This window comes from Lontra canadensis, unplaced genomic scaffold (assembly GCF_010015895.1).
Source record: "Lontra canadensis isolate GAN:19392208 unplaced genomic scaffold, GSC_riverotter_1.0 scaffold23, whole genome shotgun sequence".
Lineage (NCBI taxonomy): Eukaryota > Metazoa > Chordata > Mammalia > Carnivora > Mustelidae > Lontra > Lontra canadensis.
The window spans coordinates 1,614,359-1,630,614 of NW_022631017.1; the positions used below are offsets into that span (position 1 = coordinate 1,614,359).

General features: G+C 42.5%; 1 protein-coding gene across 2 annotated transcripts in view; it reads right to left on the bottom strand.

Moving 5' to 3' along the window:
- Positions 1-2,682: 2,682 nt before the first annotated feature.
- Positions 2,683-16,256, bottom strand: part of ADGRF2 (adhesion G protein-coupled receptor F2) — a 37,716-nt gene continuing 24,142 nt past the window's right edge. The window contains exons 6-10 of one of the 2 annotated variants that reach the window (XM_032861977.1): positions 14,858-16,219; positions 10,170-10,211; positions 6,805-6,864; positions 4,104-4,180; positions 2,683-2,908 (exon numbers count right to left, since the gene is read on the bottom strand). In XM_032861977.1, the coding sequence (XP_032717868.1) occupies positions 4,133-4,180; positions 6,805-6,864; positions 10,170-10,211; positions 14,858-16,219 (1,512 nt within the window). In that variant the 3' untranslated portion in view covers positions 2,683-2,908; positions 4,104-4,132. Of the gene's footprint in view, positions 2,923-4,103; positions 4,181-6,804; positions 6,865-10,169; positions 10,212-14,857; positions 16,220-16,256 lie in introns of both variants that reach the window. The other variant, XM_032861978.1, reaches the window with a different exon arrangement.

Consider the following 16,256-nt stretch of genomic DNA (forward strand, 5'->3'; position numbering starts at 1 on the left):
TAAGGGAAAGGCAGTTTTGTTACATCTTTACAGTAATGGCAACTAAGGAGGCCACGTTTGTGGAACTAGGTCATTTCTCCTGAGGTTGCTCATTAAGTACCGGGTCATTTGGGAATTGAAAAGCCAGTATCATCAAACCCACGGCTGTGTAATCAGAGGTCTTTATTGAACATGTTCTATGAGCAACACACCTGCTCTGCACTTTGGGCATACAAAAGGGAGTAAGAGAGTGAGTAAATCAAGTGAGTAACACAATCCCCAAAGGTTTATAGTCTTATCTGAGAAAGAAAACATATGCACAGCAAAAGACAGAAAGCAAACAATAAAACACAATAAATACTAAATATAAAGTGAGTGGCACAGATTATAAATATTACAGGAATCAGGTGGGGACCATCAGCACTTCTGGATGGACTCATCAGGGAAGACTTCAGAGAGAGCGCAAAAAAGTGAAGCAGAGCTCAGACACAATGTGCCCTAAATAGAACCACGGAGTCTTTCCCGGGCAGGAGAGTCTGTATTACAACATGGTAACACTAGAACAAAGAACTGTCCGATGGTTAGCTCAGCAGATTTTGCTGGCTGATCCTCACGATGCTGGATGGACTGAATCAAATGCTTAATTTCTTTTATTTAGAACTCAATGAACTAACTTCCATGAGTGTGTCAATCTCTAAACTCACACACAAGGCCATGGCCCTGTGTTTGCAAGTGAATTCACAGATACTTTAACAAAAACAGCTAACATTTCAATGGCCAAATACTCTTCTAGGTATTTTTATCTACACATAGTCATTTAATCTTACAACAATCCTATGAGGTAGACTCCATTTTTTCAATATATGGGTGAGAAAATAAAAATCTAAGGAACTTAAATAACTTTCCCAAGAATCATCATGTCTTACGCATCTAACCACGAATCTGCCTTAGACACTGGTAGCACCAATTTCTCCCTGAGCCACCCGACCGGGTCATTTCCTCTGTGAGGTGTGAGTAGGACACGGAGTATGTCTCCACTCGGGGTCTTCCACAGTCAACCAAAACGTGTCGTTCAGAATCATCTTTCAGGAGGGGATAGACGGGATCGTGGGCTGCAGGAGAGAGGGCACAGCTTCTTTGAGGGATTTCCACAAACTTCTGGAGTTTCTCTTAGCATCCATGGGCTCTTTCTTTGTTCATAATAATCGTAATAAAGAAAGCCTTTACTGCCATCCCATCCCAGGAAGTGTTCTACATCTGAGTGGAGCATGCTTTCATCCAAGATGGGACTGTTTCGTGCTTAATGCACAATACAGATGAAATACCAATCTCTCTCTCTTATTCATGCTCAGAGTTCCCATCTATAAAATGGGGTCATTGGACGCAGTCTTTTCTAAAGTTTTTCTAGATTTCTAATCCTGTAACAATTTGACTTCATGAGTTTCCGTCCTCACTTCAACATATTGACTCTGGGTAAGTCCCATTTCTCTGTACTGAGATCTCTGCATTCTGAAAACCAAGACTGTGCCTGCCCCACTCCCTTCCCTGGAAGAGACTCAACAGAAATAACTAGGGAGATGTCAAATTAAAATCCTTTCTGACTTCATTTGAGGAAAAATGTGACTGTTGTCGCAAGCGAAGCAATGCCACTTGAAAGATGATTTACTCTGCAAGTCGGTGTATCCTTCTACCTTCTTACTGGCTTTTTTTTTATTGTATTTTTTGCTTTTTTCTAGCTTCCTTACTTAGAGAAAGTTTTTTACAGTAAAAAAGATAGAGACCCCACTCATTCACAAAGTGTGTCTCACTTTCCCTTTTGTAATGTAACATCATTTAACACTGGATTCTTGGTAGGATAATTAGAGGCTATTCACTGCCCTCTTTTCCTTTAGCCACTCATTTTCTTCTGATGCAGCAACCTGAATGCTTGCTTTGCAAAGGAGCTTCCCTGCCCCTGCAAAGGGGCTTCTACCTATTGTACTGCTCACCTGTCCATGGCCCCTTATTTGACGTCGAATTTGTTTACCTACAAGGTAAAGAAAATGAGCAGCTCTGTACTTGAAATATGATAGTCTCCCTTCCTCATCAATGGTTTCAAAAAAACATATTGTTGGTGAGGGTTAATCTTACATCATCAGAGTAGACAGAGTCCCTCGGCAGTTCTGTGTCTTGCGGAGAAAGTTCAGAGCTGGAGGTCTGCAGACTTGGGTGTCCAGCTCTGGCTCAAGCCTGGATTAGCTGTGGTCCATCACGCCAGTCTCCAAGCTCCTTCACTTACAATGAGCATCTTTCTGGTTCAAAAGCTCTATGTTTTTCCTTGGCTCACGGCCAAGTTGTATTCAAGCCAAGCTGAGCTAACAGTGTAATCCATTTAAATATGGACAGGTGGACAATGCTAGCAGTTGGATTCCTTTTGTACAAAGAACCAGCAATGACCTACTTAGAGTCAGCCCAACTGTTGGTGACTATTCATGAGGGCGCCTCCCTTAACAACCCACAGAAACCAGTCAGGTGACATCCCTGGCCATCTTTGCCAAGATGAAGCAGACTCTCTTCCTGAGGATAAACATGGCCCAACAGCATGGAGCTGGAGGCTCCAAAAGGACCAAGGTCCTGCTTCGGCCCATCTTATCTTCTTCTTCCCTTGGGGATGCCTGGCATGGTGTCTATATATATATGTGTGTGTATATACATATATATATATATGCATGTTGGTATATATACATATGCGTATGATATATATATATGCATGTTGACAGTTGTTGGAGAGAAATGTTGAGCAGTGCAGAACAGCTTAGACAGAGCGGCCTTCCATCCTTCCCATACTTCATACACGCTTCATCAGCACCGCGCCATGGGAGGCTTCCTTCATACTCCCCAGAGGCAAGAAGACAGGAAGAAGCACATTTTTCCTGGGGCTCTGCCATTCCTGGAACGTATGACCTTGTCAAGAACAGAAAAATCACAACTTTAATGTACAAGCAGTGAGACCCCAAAGCCTCACAACAGCTGCATTACAGGCTCACTCTTTCTGGAGCAATAAGCCCCTTTGGGTATCATCCCCTTGGCAAGTGGGAGTCTTTTAAGTCACTCTGGAAGCCAGGGGACAGGCTGGTGGTTTTCTGTTGCCTACAAATGCTGAGTTACAAACCTTGTCCTTCTGTTAGCTGGACCACTTCTTTTCCTCTTGGAAATGCCCCCTTTCTTTGTACAAGGCCCTGGGCTGCCGCAGAAGGTCTCAGCCACAGCCCCTTACTGGAGCCCTGATATATTGGGCTGGGGGAGGGAGGCTTGGTCTAGATATCCAAGCGCCTCTCTCTCTGCATCTCTCTCTGCTCTGTCTCTGTCACTCTCTATGTGTTTCTGTATAAATCTCTGTTTCTGTATTTTCTGGGTCTCTCTCGGGAACGCTTGGCCTCTCTCTGCTTCTCCCTGACACCCTGTGAATGGGGTATCCTGTGGTGGGTGTCTCCATCTCCCTGTCTGATCTTCTCTCTATAGATCTATAGAGAAATGGGTAGGGAGGATTAGCAGACTTGTCTGCTCATGTCCACATATCTAGGTGGCTCTCTTACAATCCAGAGTCACCACGCCCCTCAGTGTCTCCGTACTTCTATTTCCCCCTTTCCTCTGTTTCGATGTCTCTGTCTCTCAGACATTACCTCAAAAGTGAATTAACTTCGACATTATCCCTGAAACCTCTCACAGACAGTGTTTATGATCATTCCTTGGTCTTTTCACACTAGGGAAAGAGAGGGGCCACAGTGGGATATGTGGAGATATTGTTGGTCTCACGCCCTGGGGATGGGGAATGCAAGAGGGGGACTGCAGCCACATAGAACTGGCATCTCTGTTCCCTCTCCACTGAAATTCAGTCAGGCTAACTTATAACCATTCTCAGATACACCTCACTGTTTAACAGCAACAACAAAAATTTCAGTAGTGAAACCATTAGAAGAAGTGTGAACATAACTCTAACCATACCAGATGAGAATGGGTTGTGTAAGAATCCTTTCAATCAAGAAAGAAATCATTCTTAGTTACAACAACTCACACTGTGATGTTTTTAAAAGAAATGTCATCCGGATGGTATGTCTTTGAGAACACCCTTCCTTCGCACTCACCTCCCAAGTTAGGAGTATGGCCAGGTTGGTTAGCTTGGCGCTTTGGTGGGGTGACAGGAGAAATCAGTAGAAAGGTTCTGTCGACAACAAAAGTGTAATTGCACTTAATCATTAGTAGTCCACTTGCGATTATCACAAATATTCAAAGCACACAGAATGGTGACCTACAGCTACTGATTGTATCCTTTCTCTCCAACCCCTCCTTCTTTATATTAGCACTGCTGATAACATAGGAACAGGCCCCTGTGAGACGTCCTCCACCCACCTGGCCTGGATATCTCTCCTGGGGGCCTGGGGGGTGCTCGTGGGGAGAGGAAGGCGGGACGAGACAAGCGAGTGGCCTGGTGAGACAGAGCAACACTAGAATGCCTCCTAGCCCTCAAATAGCACTTCTCAGCTGGCCTACTGGAACCTTCCATGTTACAGTCATCCTTTTATAATGTACCTGAGTCTAAAATAGCCTCGTGTTTTACGGAAATGTTGCTTAGGACAGATAATGCATTAACTCGCAGGTAGAATGATCTCCACATGAGCATAGACCACGCCACAGTGGATGTAAAATGAACACAGACAAGCACATCTCTGTATCCTGGGTCTGGAGAGCGGGGACTGACACCCCACAAGCAGGTACTACGAGGAGAGGTTGCTGCACAGAGAGGTCTACTTAGGTCTACTCAGGTCTACTCACCAGGAGAGAGGACAGATAATAAGCCTACTTCCTCTGAGGAGGACATAATACTGACTAGAAACAGCCTAAAGCTTGTGGGCAGAAGAAGGATTGCAAAAAGTTAGGATAAATTTACCGGGTTCCCCAGACCCATGGTGCTTAGCCCTGGCAGCTCATCAGAATTACTGGGGAGTTTAAAAAAATTAAAATTTAAAAAAAGTGGGGCACCTGGGTGGCTCAGTCAGTTAAGCATCTGCCTTCAGCCCAGTTCATGATCTCAGGGTCCTGGGATCAAGCCCCACATCGAGTTCCCTGATCACAGGGAGCCTGCTTCTCCCTCTCCTCCATGCTCATGCTCTCTCTCTCTCTCTCAAGTAAATAAAATATTTTTAAAATTTTTTTAAATTAAAAAAATTAAATTTAATTAAAAAAATTTTTTAAGTGACAAGCCCTACCCCAAGAGTGCCTGGTTTAAATTTTCTTGGGTGTACACAGTATTTGTTTTTTAAAAAGCTCTCTACATGTTTCTAAGGTGCTGCCAGCATTGAAAACCATGGACTCCAACAACCAACAAACTAAAAATAAAGTTCTGGGTATAATCCTGACTTATCTTTTAGGTAAAAACACAAAGAGAAATGGGCCTAATGACTATTTCTGGATAGTACTGAAGGGCAGACTAGCCCTGTGTGGCTGGACCAGTGGGTACTGAAATCACATCAGAAAGGAGCAGAGCCAGACTGGAAGGGGTTGCAAGAGCCCAAACTCTCCTGAGGGGACCAGGCAGACCAGTGAGGTGGTGGGGGTACTTTTGCCAAGCAGGCTGGTTAGAGGCAAATATGTATAATGCTAGGGACTTCAGGATGAGAGGGTCCCAGCCTCGAAGACATGAGAACCATCAGGGGGGCTCCTAAAGTTCCCAGACACACCACAGACCAATCCAATGAGACTCTGCAGGGGTGGGACTCAGGCAACATGTTTTGAAACTTCCCACTTGACTCCAGTCTTTGGCTAAGGTTGAGATCCACTGTTTTAAATCATGATTGATGTTTAGTCTCAATAAATTGTAGCTTTTTAACATTTCAGCTGGAAAGGCAATGGAGAGACCAACAATCCCCAGAGTTTGCAAACCAAGGACCAAGTTCGGGTAGGAGTAGCAGCAATAGAGATGGGAAAATAAAGGGAAAAGAAAGGAGGGGAGGTCAAGGGAGGGTGACAGAAATCAAAAGAGAGAGACCAGCAAGTCAAGGGATATAGGGTGGGACAGGGCTGAGGGATATAGGGTGGGACAGTGCTGCTACTTGGGCCACGGGCTGTCCGCCCAACCATGGATATGGATCCTACCCAATGTCGGCCTGGAAAACTCTAGATTGCCTTTTCTCTTGTGATTGGGAAACGCCCCCTGTGCCAACCTCAAAGTCCCTCTTGCTGCCATTCAAACACTTTCCATATTTCCCTCCCTCAGAACAGCTGAGGGGTGGAACCTTGGCATAACAATACACGGTTTCTGCACTGTGCAAGTGAAGGTCAAGGGCGTGTGTACTCCTAGACTGTAGATCCTTCTCTACAACACCACTGAGCCGGCCCCAGCCTTCCTTTACAACTCCGGTAACCATGGCGGCCAGCCCCTCTTGAAAATCAAGCTACTAGGAGGTTCTTTGTTTGTGCAGCATCAGAATTTGTTTCCCTGGACTTCCTCGCTTTGTTTGCAGTTCTGCCAACTAGAGTCGGAGGGAAAGAGCAGGCGGTCCCAAGAAGATGAGATTTTCTTCTCTCATTTCTCTGCTTCTGCATGGGCTTGCTCTCCTGCTGCCTGGGTTGAAGTCTGCCCCCCCCGAAACAACCCCCCACCCCCACTCCCTGCCTGTCCACTCTCCTCTAAATGCACATAGTCTGCTTTCCTCTCTATGGATGCCACAACCCCCAAAGGAATCTGAACAGGTCAAAGAAGTGCTCACGGAACACTTCGGAATCCACAGAATTAGGGGGACTGCTTTAGCAACATGCCACATGCAATAATGAGTATGCAGGCTTTACCTCAGATAGTCTGGAGCTCCATTTTGCAGAAGTTACTCGACTCTTTAAAGCTTCTCTTATCTGGATAGAGAACAAAAGGAGTTAAGAATTAAAAGATTATGAAAGTCAACACAGATGCACAGGCCAGGCCAACACTGTGGGGAGAAAGTGGGTTACCAGCCTGACCCTGTTGCTGGGATGTGGAGGGGTCCGTAACTCAGAGGAACGCTTCAGGAAAAGGTGGGGAGAGGTAGAGACACAGGAAGGTGAGGCTAGCACAGGAGACGCCTATTCAGAGGCCTGAAGCGTGAACCCCCGTGCCTAAGAAATACAGTTTGCCACAAGTTTGAGGAATCTTTGATTTCGCTTTGGTAGCAGATTTTTGGAGCACTTGATAGTTAGACATTTCCTGTGGCTTGTCTGTTATTTGAACTCCCTTTTCGAGGGGCACCAGGGTGGCTCAGGTGGTTAAGTGTCTGCCTTCGGCTCAGGTCATGATCCCGGGGTCTTGGGATGGAAACCTGCATCGGGCTCCCTGCTCAGTGGGGAGGGAGCCTGCTTCTCTCTCTCCCTCTGCCCTTCAGCCCCTCTGCCCCTCTGCCCCTCTGCCCCTCAGCCCCTGCTCATGCTCTCTCTCGTAAATAAATAAAATCTTTAAAAAAGAAAACAACCTTTTCTGGATGCCAATCCATAGTTAAAAAACAGAATCCTATGCAACATAGCAAAAGTCCATGGAATAAAGAAAATAAGAATAACAAATAACAATTATATTGTGTATGTTAAATATATATTAAATAGATTTAACATAAATATACATATAAAATATAAATATATTTAATACATATTAAATAATATATATGATTATATACAGTATATTAATGCTAATATAATATAATAGAAATACATATAATATACTAATAAAACATGTTTATGTATTAATGTTATAAATAATATATAATAACATGATATATAATAATATAAATTAACACAGTATAATGCTAATATGGCATATTTATATATTAAGTAATTTTTTTTAAAGATTTTATTTATCTGTTTGACAGACAGAGAGAACACAAGCAGGGGGAGTGGCAGGCAGAGGAAGAGGGAGAGGGAGAAGCGGGCTTCCTGTGGAGCAGGGAGCCCAATGCAAGGCTCTATCCCAGGACCCTGGGATCATGACCTGAGCCCAAGACAGATACTTAACCAACTGAGCCACCCAGGAGCCCCTATATTAAGTAATTTATTAATGTATCAAATATACTTTGTTTCTTACATTATATTTAGTTTTATATTCATATATCTTTAAAAAAACACTTTTCATGCCTGTCATCTCATTTTATTCAAGAAATAATCCTATAAAATAGATACTATTATGTCCATTTTACAACAGAGGACATTAAGATTAGTAGTCGAGGTGACACCCAAAGTCAGTTGACTACTGAGAAGAACTGAGACTTGGCTTTATGTCCCCACACTCCAAACCAACTTGTCAATTTCCCTACATGTCTCCTGCTGAATGCAGGCACTGTCTTATTTCTATTTCCTCTTCCCTTCCACTTCATAAAATGTTATTCACATTCTGAGGACTTATAGTTAGTTCTGTCTTCCCAGTTAATGGGTACCAAACCTCTCCAGCTCCAAGTGACTTCATGCTTCCCAGAAAATACAATATGCTTTGTCACACACGGCATCCAAAGGAGGAGAAGCACTCCCCAGGGCTTGGGGCTGTGCACTCAAGGGTCCACAGGGATATGGGGAGACAACCTAGAGCTTCTATTTACATTTCCTTTTTTCTCATCTTTTTTAAAATTCATGTTTCAAAACATGCAAAATACATACTTTGTAAATTGATAATAAACACATCTGGGGACATATGCTCATTACTTTTTACTGATCCTAAAAAAAATCTGTGAAGATTTTTATGTCAGTTAATCATGTACGGTCCTGTGACATCTTTGAGTCTTGACCTTTTACGTTAGAATATTAAATGTAAGAGGTTTTGATCTTCATAGAAAGTTCTAGGTCTTAGCGTTCTTTGCACACCTCGTAACACCTGGTAAATTAATAAATAATAATGCTGCTTCTGTTTTGACAATAAACACTAGTTGTGGTATTATGATTAATTTAAAAAAATCACTTGATATACAACTGTGTACTACCTTAAATGCTTTCTGTGTATTTTCACTTAACAAAATCACATTTGTTCTTTACCAGGATGGAGCAGAATAGGCAGGAAAATCATCATAATCTCTGCATTCCTTTTGGGGGATCTGGGTTCCTGAGACTTAAGGATGTCTCCCAGTGGTGCAAAGTTTGTACCGGAAATAGAAAGACTGAAACACCAATCTTCTACCACTTCTAAATAATTTTTATTTAGTCGATATGGTATCCTCATAACAAAATGAAGGGACCAGTGTGAAATGCCTCTTTCATAAATCTCAGCTATTAACTTAATAATGGAATTAACTAATTAATAATAATTAATTAAAAAATCAACCCTGCAGCGAAGGTGTTTGCTTCTACACTTGAGAGAGTTGATTACTTTGCTCACTCAGGAGGCAGCATAGTATAAAGGAAAGAGAGTGATCTTAGAAGGCTGAGTAAACATTTGATATTCTATTCATTTGTTTAGCTTTCCTCTGTTTTCACCACTTACCACCTACACACATACATCTGTACTTGGAAAATTCCCTTCCCAGAGTCTACAGCTCTTTAAGGTGGAACTCACTGTCCTGACCTCCCTTGCAGTGGAGATCCAGCCACGTGACCTGGACTCAGCCAATCAGACATGACAGGACAAAGAAGCAGGTGCCAGTGGATCCCAACAAGCAAGATCGAGGTGATCTACAGGACAACAGGAGCAGCAAGTCTAGTTCAGCATCTGCTGCCTGACATGGGCCTGCTGAGCTGTGCTATCTGTACCCAGGGAAGTGGGGAGGATCACAGGTGTCTAGTTCTGTCTCTGGATTGGGAATTTGTTCCTTGGGTGTAGCCTCAAGTCTCCAAGCCAGAAAGACCTTCCCGAAGTTGATCTTGTGAGATTTAATCAATCCTCTTTCTGTTTCAGCTTGTTAGAGTTGGTTTCTGTAGAGCTCACGGGCAAGTTTAATCACTCTGAGTTTCACGGTCCACATCCATAAAACTGAAAATAAGAATACCCAAGATTGTTTTAAGGACTAGAGCTAATGTATATGCAATGCTTAGCTCCGCAGGAGTTTGCCAGATGGTAGATTTTACTTGTATCATAAAGAAGAGTGATGCCGTGTGCAAGTGTCCGCACAAATGACGGAGGTCGGAGACGCTCAGTAAGTGGTCTTTACAAGTGAGGATTTCAGAGCCAAGTATGGACCATGGGGGAAAACAAAAGAAAGAAGGATTTGTGATACCTTTGGGTCCAGGATTGTTCCAAACACCAAGATGAAGAAGCCCTGAGAAACACAGAAGAGGGAAGAAGAGCCATTTAGCCATTTTAAATACCAGTACTCATCAGTTTCTATTCTGGCTAAAATAAATAAATAAATAAAATCAAAAACAATTTAATAAAATTTTGACTCTCTTACGGTCACAGCACCTAGATTCATCCATTCGATGAATACTGATTAAGCATCTTCCATGTGCCAGCCTCATGCCAGACACTGGGGAAACCTCAGAAAATCAAGCAGACCAAGGTCCAGGATCCATACCAGACGATGGGACTTTCTTTTTCAACTGGTTAAAATAAAAGTGTTTTGCATTTATCAGGAGCTCACCAGACTATAATAGTCTGAGCAGGTATCAGAGAATATGTTAGGTCATAGACAGCAGTCCTCGCAGTCCTTGGACAAATTATAATCAAAGAAACTTCCATAGAAAAAATATCAAAAGCAACTATGCTCAGCTTCTGTTAACACTCTCAACCTCCTTCCCCCATCCACAACCAAAGATTGTTATAAAACTCACAAAGGAAGTCAAGCGCATGGACCCTCAGAAGACTAAGACCCAAAACAGATTGAGCTTCTAAGCACATAACGTGTGCTCAGAAACAGATGCTCCAAATAGGATAACATGGAGGGAATCATTTAGATCACAGATCCCTTACCATCCATACAAAGTCAGACACCATGAAAGTCAAAAGGAAGCTGTTCCTCTATAGGTATAGTCCATTTGAGTTGTCCCAAAACACTCCCCTGAAGAAGGAAGGAAAAGTATTTGTCCCATTTCCAGACAAGGAGAAAGAAACTCAGAGATTCAATTTTGAAAATGTGATAAATTGCAGCATTCATTAGACAGTTTCTCCTGAAAGTGTGGTTATGCAGGTCCTGGCTCACCTGAGAAGAGAACTGAGCTCATGACTTTTGATTAACAAGGCATCACCCTCAATTTCATAATTGAACATGAAGCCTTATATTAGGCTTATAATAGGCAGATGTCTATTAAGACACATGGTTTTAATATAAATGGCACCATAAAGATGTTGCAACCCGGTGGTCCTCAATGGGAATGATACCAAACCCACTGCTACCTCTATTTGTAAAAAAGCTTAACTGAGACGTGGAAGATTTCACAGGCATTGGTGCTGCCCATATAGCTCATCCATTCCCCTAAACATACCAAATATACCTATCCATTCAGCCAGTCCAGCAAGCACTTCAAAGCTTGGAGACCTTCTGTGAGATTGCTTTTCTGTGTGACACGCTTAGCCTACAAGATAACTGTTGAAATCTGTCACTGTATCTACCAAGAAAATGTCATGGATGTCATGGGCCATTAGGTTGCAAAGTGTCATTTGTATAAAAATGCTTGGGACATGTATACCCAGGCCTTTTTTTGGTACAATGGATACATTTTAAATCGGAATCTCTATGAATTTTGCTTAGGATTTAAATTTTTTAAATACCTAGAAACCATGATTTTAGCCTGTTTCCTCTAAAAAGTACATTCCTATGGCTAAAGGACAAAGAGGAATTTCTCTCCATATAAGGTTTTCAATTCTCATGGCTAAACTAAGTATATTCACATCTGCAATGCTTAGCATAATGCCTGACACAAAATACTCAATAAATGTGGTGTCTCTGTATATTTATTTGTGTGTATGTCTATGTCTACATCTGTGTGTGTGTGTTTAACAGCTTTATTATGCAACCTGCATTTGTACAGTCATTTATCTTACTCATAAATACAGTGTAACTGGGAAATATTCCACTAGGATCACTTTTCATTGGTCCCACCTTGGGAAAAGTTACACAAAATATCATTCAGAAAATCTGGATAAATTATTAATCAAGGGTTTAGTATCTGATTGATAAAAATTCACTGGTAGCAGCTTCTTTGGTAGATAAACCACAATTGGAGCAGATAAATCTCAAGGTGTTCTCCCAAATTTTAAAATACATGCTTTACGGAAGGAATGTTCCTTCTCCCCGCCAAAATTTATCTGCTAAATCCTAATGCCCAATGTGAAGGTATTTAAAGGCATGCTTTTGGGAGGTAATTAGGTCATGAAGGTGGGGCACTCATGAAAGGGATTAGTGCCATTACAAAAGAGACCCCAGAAAACTCCCTTGCCTGTCCTGCTATGTGATGTTATAGCAAGATGGCTATCCGTCTATGAGGCAGGAAGCAGGCTCTCTCCAAACACTGCATTTGTGTATGCCTTGACCTTGGACTTGCCAGCCTCCAAAACTGTGAAAAATAAATCTCTGTTATGTATAAGCCACACAATCTATGGTGTTTTTGTTACAGTAGCCCAAATGGAATAAGACATTTACATTTCTCCTACTAAAACAACTATAAGGGGGTCTCCAAACCTTACCCAGCCCACAGTTACTCTCAGTAAATACAAGAGAAGATACCAACCAGGAGTTGCAGGTTATAAAGTGTGCAGTCAAGTCAGCAACTAATATTTCCCCAGCAAAGGGGGCAGTTGAGCTTTAAAACCAGTGGAGGTGCTCCCACAGGGCTAGGACCAGGAAACCTCCAGGAAAGTCTTTCTCCTACATCTTCTGGGCCCTACAGTGTGTTCAGGGGTATCTCTTCTCTGTCCACTCCATCAGTACCACCTGCCCCTCATCCTAAGACTCTGCTAGTTCTGCTTCCTTCCTCTTGCTTGATTGTGTTCCCCCACGTCAGCTGATGGAGGGCTCCCCTTGCTCTCCTCCCACACTGGGCATCCCAAGGATGCCTTGGCCCACTGATGTGCTGGTAAATAGCCATAACCAGCTCTACTAATTTGTAGCATTTGCCTGTCTCTGTGGTTAAATACTCCCACACTGGCTGATTTAAATCTAGCAATGCAATGTCACCAAATGTGGAGTTAGGAAGGGATGGGCACATTATTATACAGCGTGTCCACCGTACAGACATAATAGATGAAAATAACCTCACGAGCTTAGGAAAATGTAGACAAATAATTAGGAATTAATGTATTTTGAGGACGTAGGACCTCACACAAAACCTTTGTTTTATTTAATTACAAGTTTGCATATTTAATTTTTAATGAGGTCAGCTTGCCAAACTCCTGAAAATAGAAGTCATTTCTCTGGAGACAGGACAAACCACCTTACAGCACACCAGTGCCTAGAGCCTGAGCCAGTGTCTACCCTTTATCCACACCCCAGGCTCAGCTTCTCACATCCATCGGTGCTGGCATTTAGACGAGCTCCACCCTCCTCGGCAGGAGTCAAGGCAGAAACTGAGTGGAAATTACAAATTGATCTTATCATGATAGGTAAAGGAGCTCATGGTACCAAAATGCAAATGCTCACAGCCTAGTCCAGACCAAAACTCACAGGCAAGAGGACACCTGGGGAGACAAGGAAAGGGAAATGCAGAGGAGTAGATACATGAACTCTTTAAGGGCTCCTGACAAACAGCCATGGGATATGCTGATCAGAAATTTGAGAACGCTAGGTGGTTAAACCAGCCCTGTCCGTGACTAGCTGCATAAACTTGGGTAAAAGCTATATAAAACATGTTTTTTTGTAGAAATGCATAAATACAGAGTCAAATTATGAGGCACCTCTATTATTATTAACCTTGTTTGCCAAGGCATCAAAATGCTTATTGTAAAATGAAATCATTCTATTTAAATTTTGAAAGAGAAAATATTTGACTTCAAATCTCTATTATCCACCAGGTAAAACATTTATTTTCAAATAAGTCTACATTCAGAAAGAAGGATTATTTTAAAGGTCATTAGAAAAACAAACGTTTTCTTATCAGTTAATTCTTATCTATGTATTTAACATTCAATATGATAAACTTTGGCACATTGGTACATAGTGACAGGAAAAAAATGAAAAAAAAAAACAAATTTCAGTCAAGTAAGGGATTACTGAATATGGAATAACTACTATGCAGCCAATAAGGAGACATATTTATACACAGTTATCTACTAAGAGGCTACCATGTATTTTTAAGTGAAAAAATACGGTGCATAATAATATATATCTTAACCCCTATATTATGTCAAAATATATTGTATATAAGCATAAAGATTTGGCAAGGAGACACATGAAACTGTGAACATTGTTTAATTCATAGAGGTGAGAGAAGAGAAGGGAAACTATTTATCTTTAATACTGTTTTGTATGACTTGCTTCATTAAAATAAGAAGATTTCCAATGGGAACTAAAAATTCCAAATGGAAAGAAATATAATAAAGGTGCACATTTTATTATCTCCAGTTAGGTACCTAGATTTGGGGGAAGTGGTGGTGTTTAATTTCTAAACAGAAGCAGTTCAGCCTCACTGTTGTGCTATTTATAATCTTTAGGTAATTTTGGTACTTGGTGCTTTCCCAATGTTTTATTTCATTTTCCTAACACCCTATAAGGTGGGCAGTATTATACCCATCTTAAAAGTGAGAAAAACGTGGCTCAGAAAAGTTAAACAAATATCCCAAGAGAACATTACACATTAGTAAGTGAGAGAATCAAGATTTGAACCCAGACCTTTCTGGGGAAAAAGCTTATTTCCTGACTCACTATGCTACCCCAAGTCCATTGTCTTTCACAAATACAATTGCAGAAGCTCCTGATGACAAATCTTCCTGAATTCTCTCCCTTAGTACTGGGTCAGTAGAACCTAGACTTACCTGGAACGCATTGAGCAAGGAGAAGATGATGTGGAAGGCCAGGTTGCTATCATCGATGACAGTGGCTATCCCGAATCCCCACGTCAGGCCCAGCAGCGGTGTGAGGATAGCAATATTCTTACTGATTCTCACAATGGCTCTCACTTCCTGGAACATGGAACTGCCAATGGCGGCTCGCTGGGTCTTGACAATCACCAGTGTGACTGTGATCAGGTTTACGACCACGATGGCCAGGGCTGGGACCACAAAGGCCAGGAGGGCCTTGGTCATGTCCCAGTTGAGCCAGCAGGCCTCAGGCCGTAGGTAGCCTTTGCTGGGCTCGGTGGCAGCAACTGTGACAGCAGCAATGAGCAAAGGGCACCCATAGCCAACTGAAAAGAGAGCAGCCACCAAAACCGATTTGGGCACTGTATGGAAAACAATCATGATTCCATAGAGGATAAGGAGTGCCTTGGCCAGCATCCAGAAAAACACAGAAAGGTAAAAGAAATGAACAAAAAACGTTGCTGCCACACATCCGCTGTGGTGTGTCACAGGACCACTAAGAAAGGAAGCCACAACAAACCACACGTCAGCCATCAGCAAGGTGGCAGCGATGTTGGCGATGCACACATGGCGTAAATATGAGATCTCTGTCTTTGTCACTTGGCCCCAGACCAAGACCTCAATGACCAAGCAAAGGACCAAGCTGCAGATGGAAATGCCCAGCCCTATGTACGTGATATGAGTCAGGATCGGGCTCTCCAAGATGTGGGGTGCCATGAGAATGGAGAAGGAGGTAAATAACCTGCTTGGCCTGCATTTGCAAACAGCTTGCTGGGTGTTTTCTTGAATTATTTGACAGGCCTGCTGGTCCCATCTGCTCTCCAGGGAGTGCCAGCCAACACACTGTGTCCTCCTCTCCTCCGACTTGCTGATCTTTTCAAAAATCAATGAGATTCTTTTAAGTTCCTTGGGCAAAATGACAGACAAGACGAGCCCATTGACGGTAACGTTCTCCACAAGACTGGCTTCTAGGATGGCCCCAAGAGTCGGAAATGCAATGCTGACGGCCCGGGAAGGAGCAGGCACCTTCTGAAGTTCATCTCTACCAATCAGCACCCGCCCAGTGATCTCACTGCCCATGTCGTTAATTCTCATTGAAAAAGTGAAATTCTTCCCAGCATTGTCTTGGGATATGGTGGTGCCCATAGTATGAATGAAGACATCTGATATGTCAATGGGATACTTATTTATAGATAGCTTTCTTGCAAAGGAATTGACCGAGTGTAGCAGGACACAGCTGCTGTTTCTTTCAGGGATGAAGGTCCAGTTTGAGATGCTTTTGCTGTTGAGGATGTGGTTGGCCATGATACTGTAACTCTGCCAATGAAGAACCAGAATTGGTACTGAGCCACTT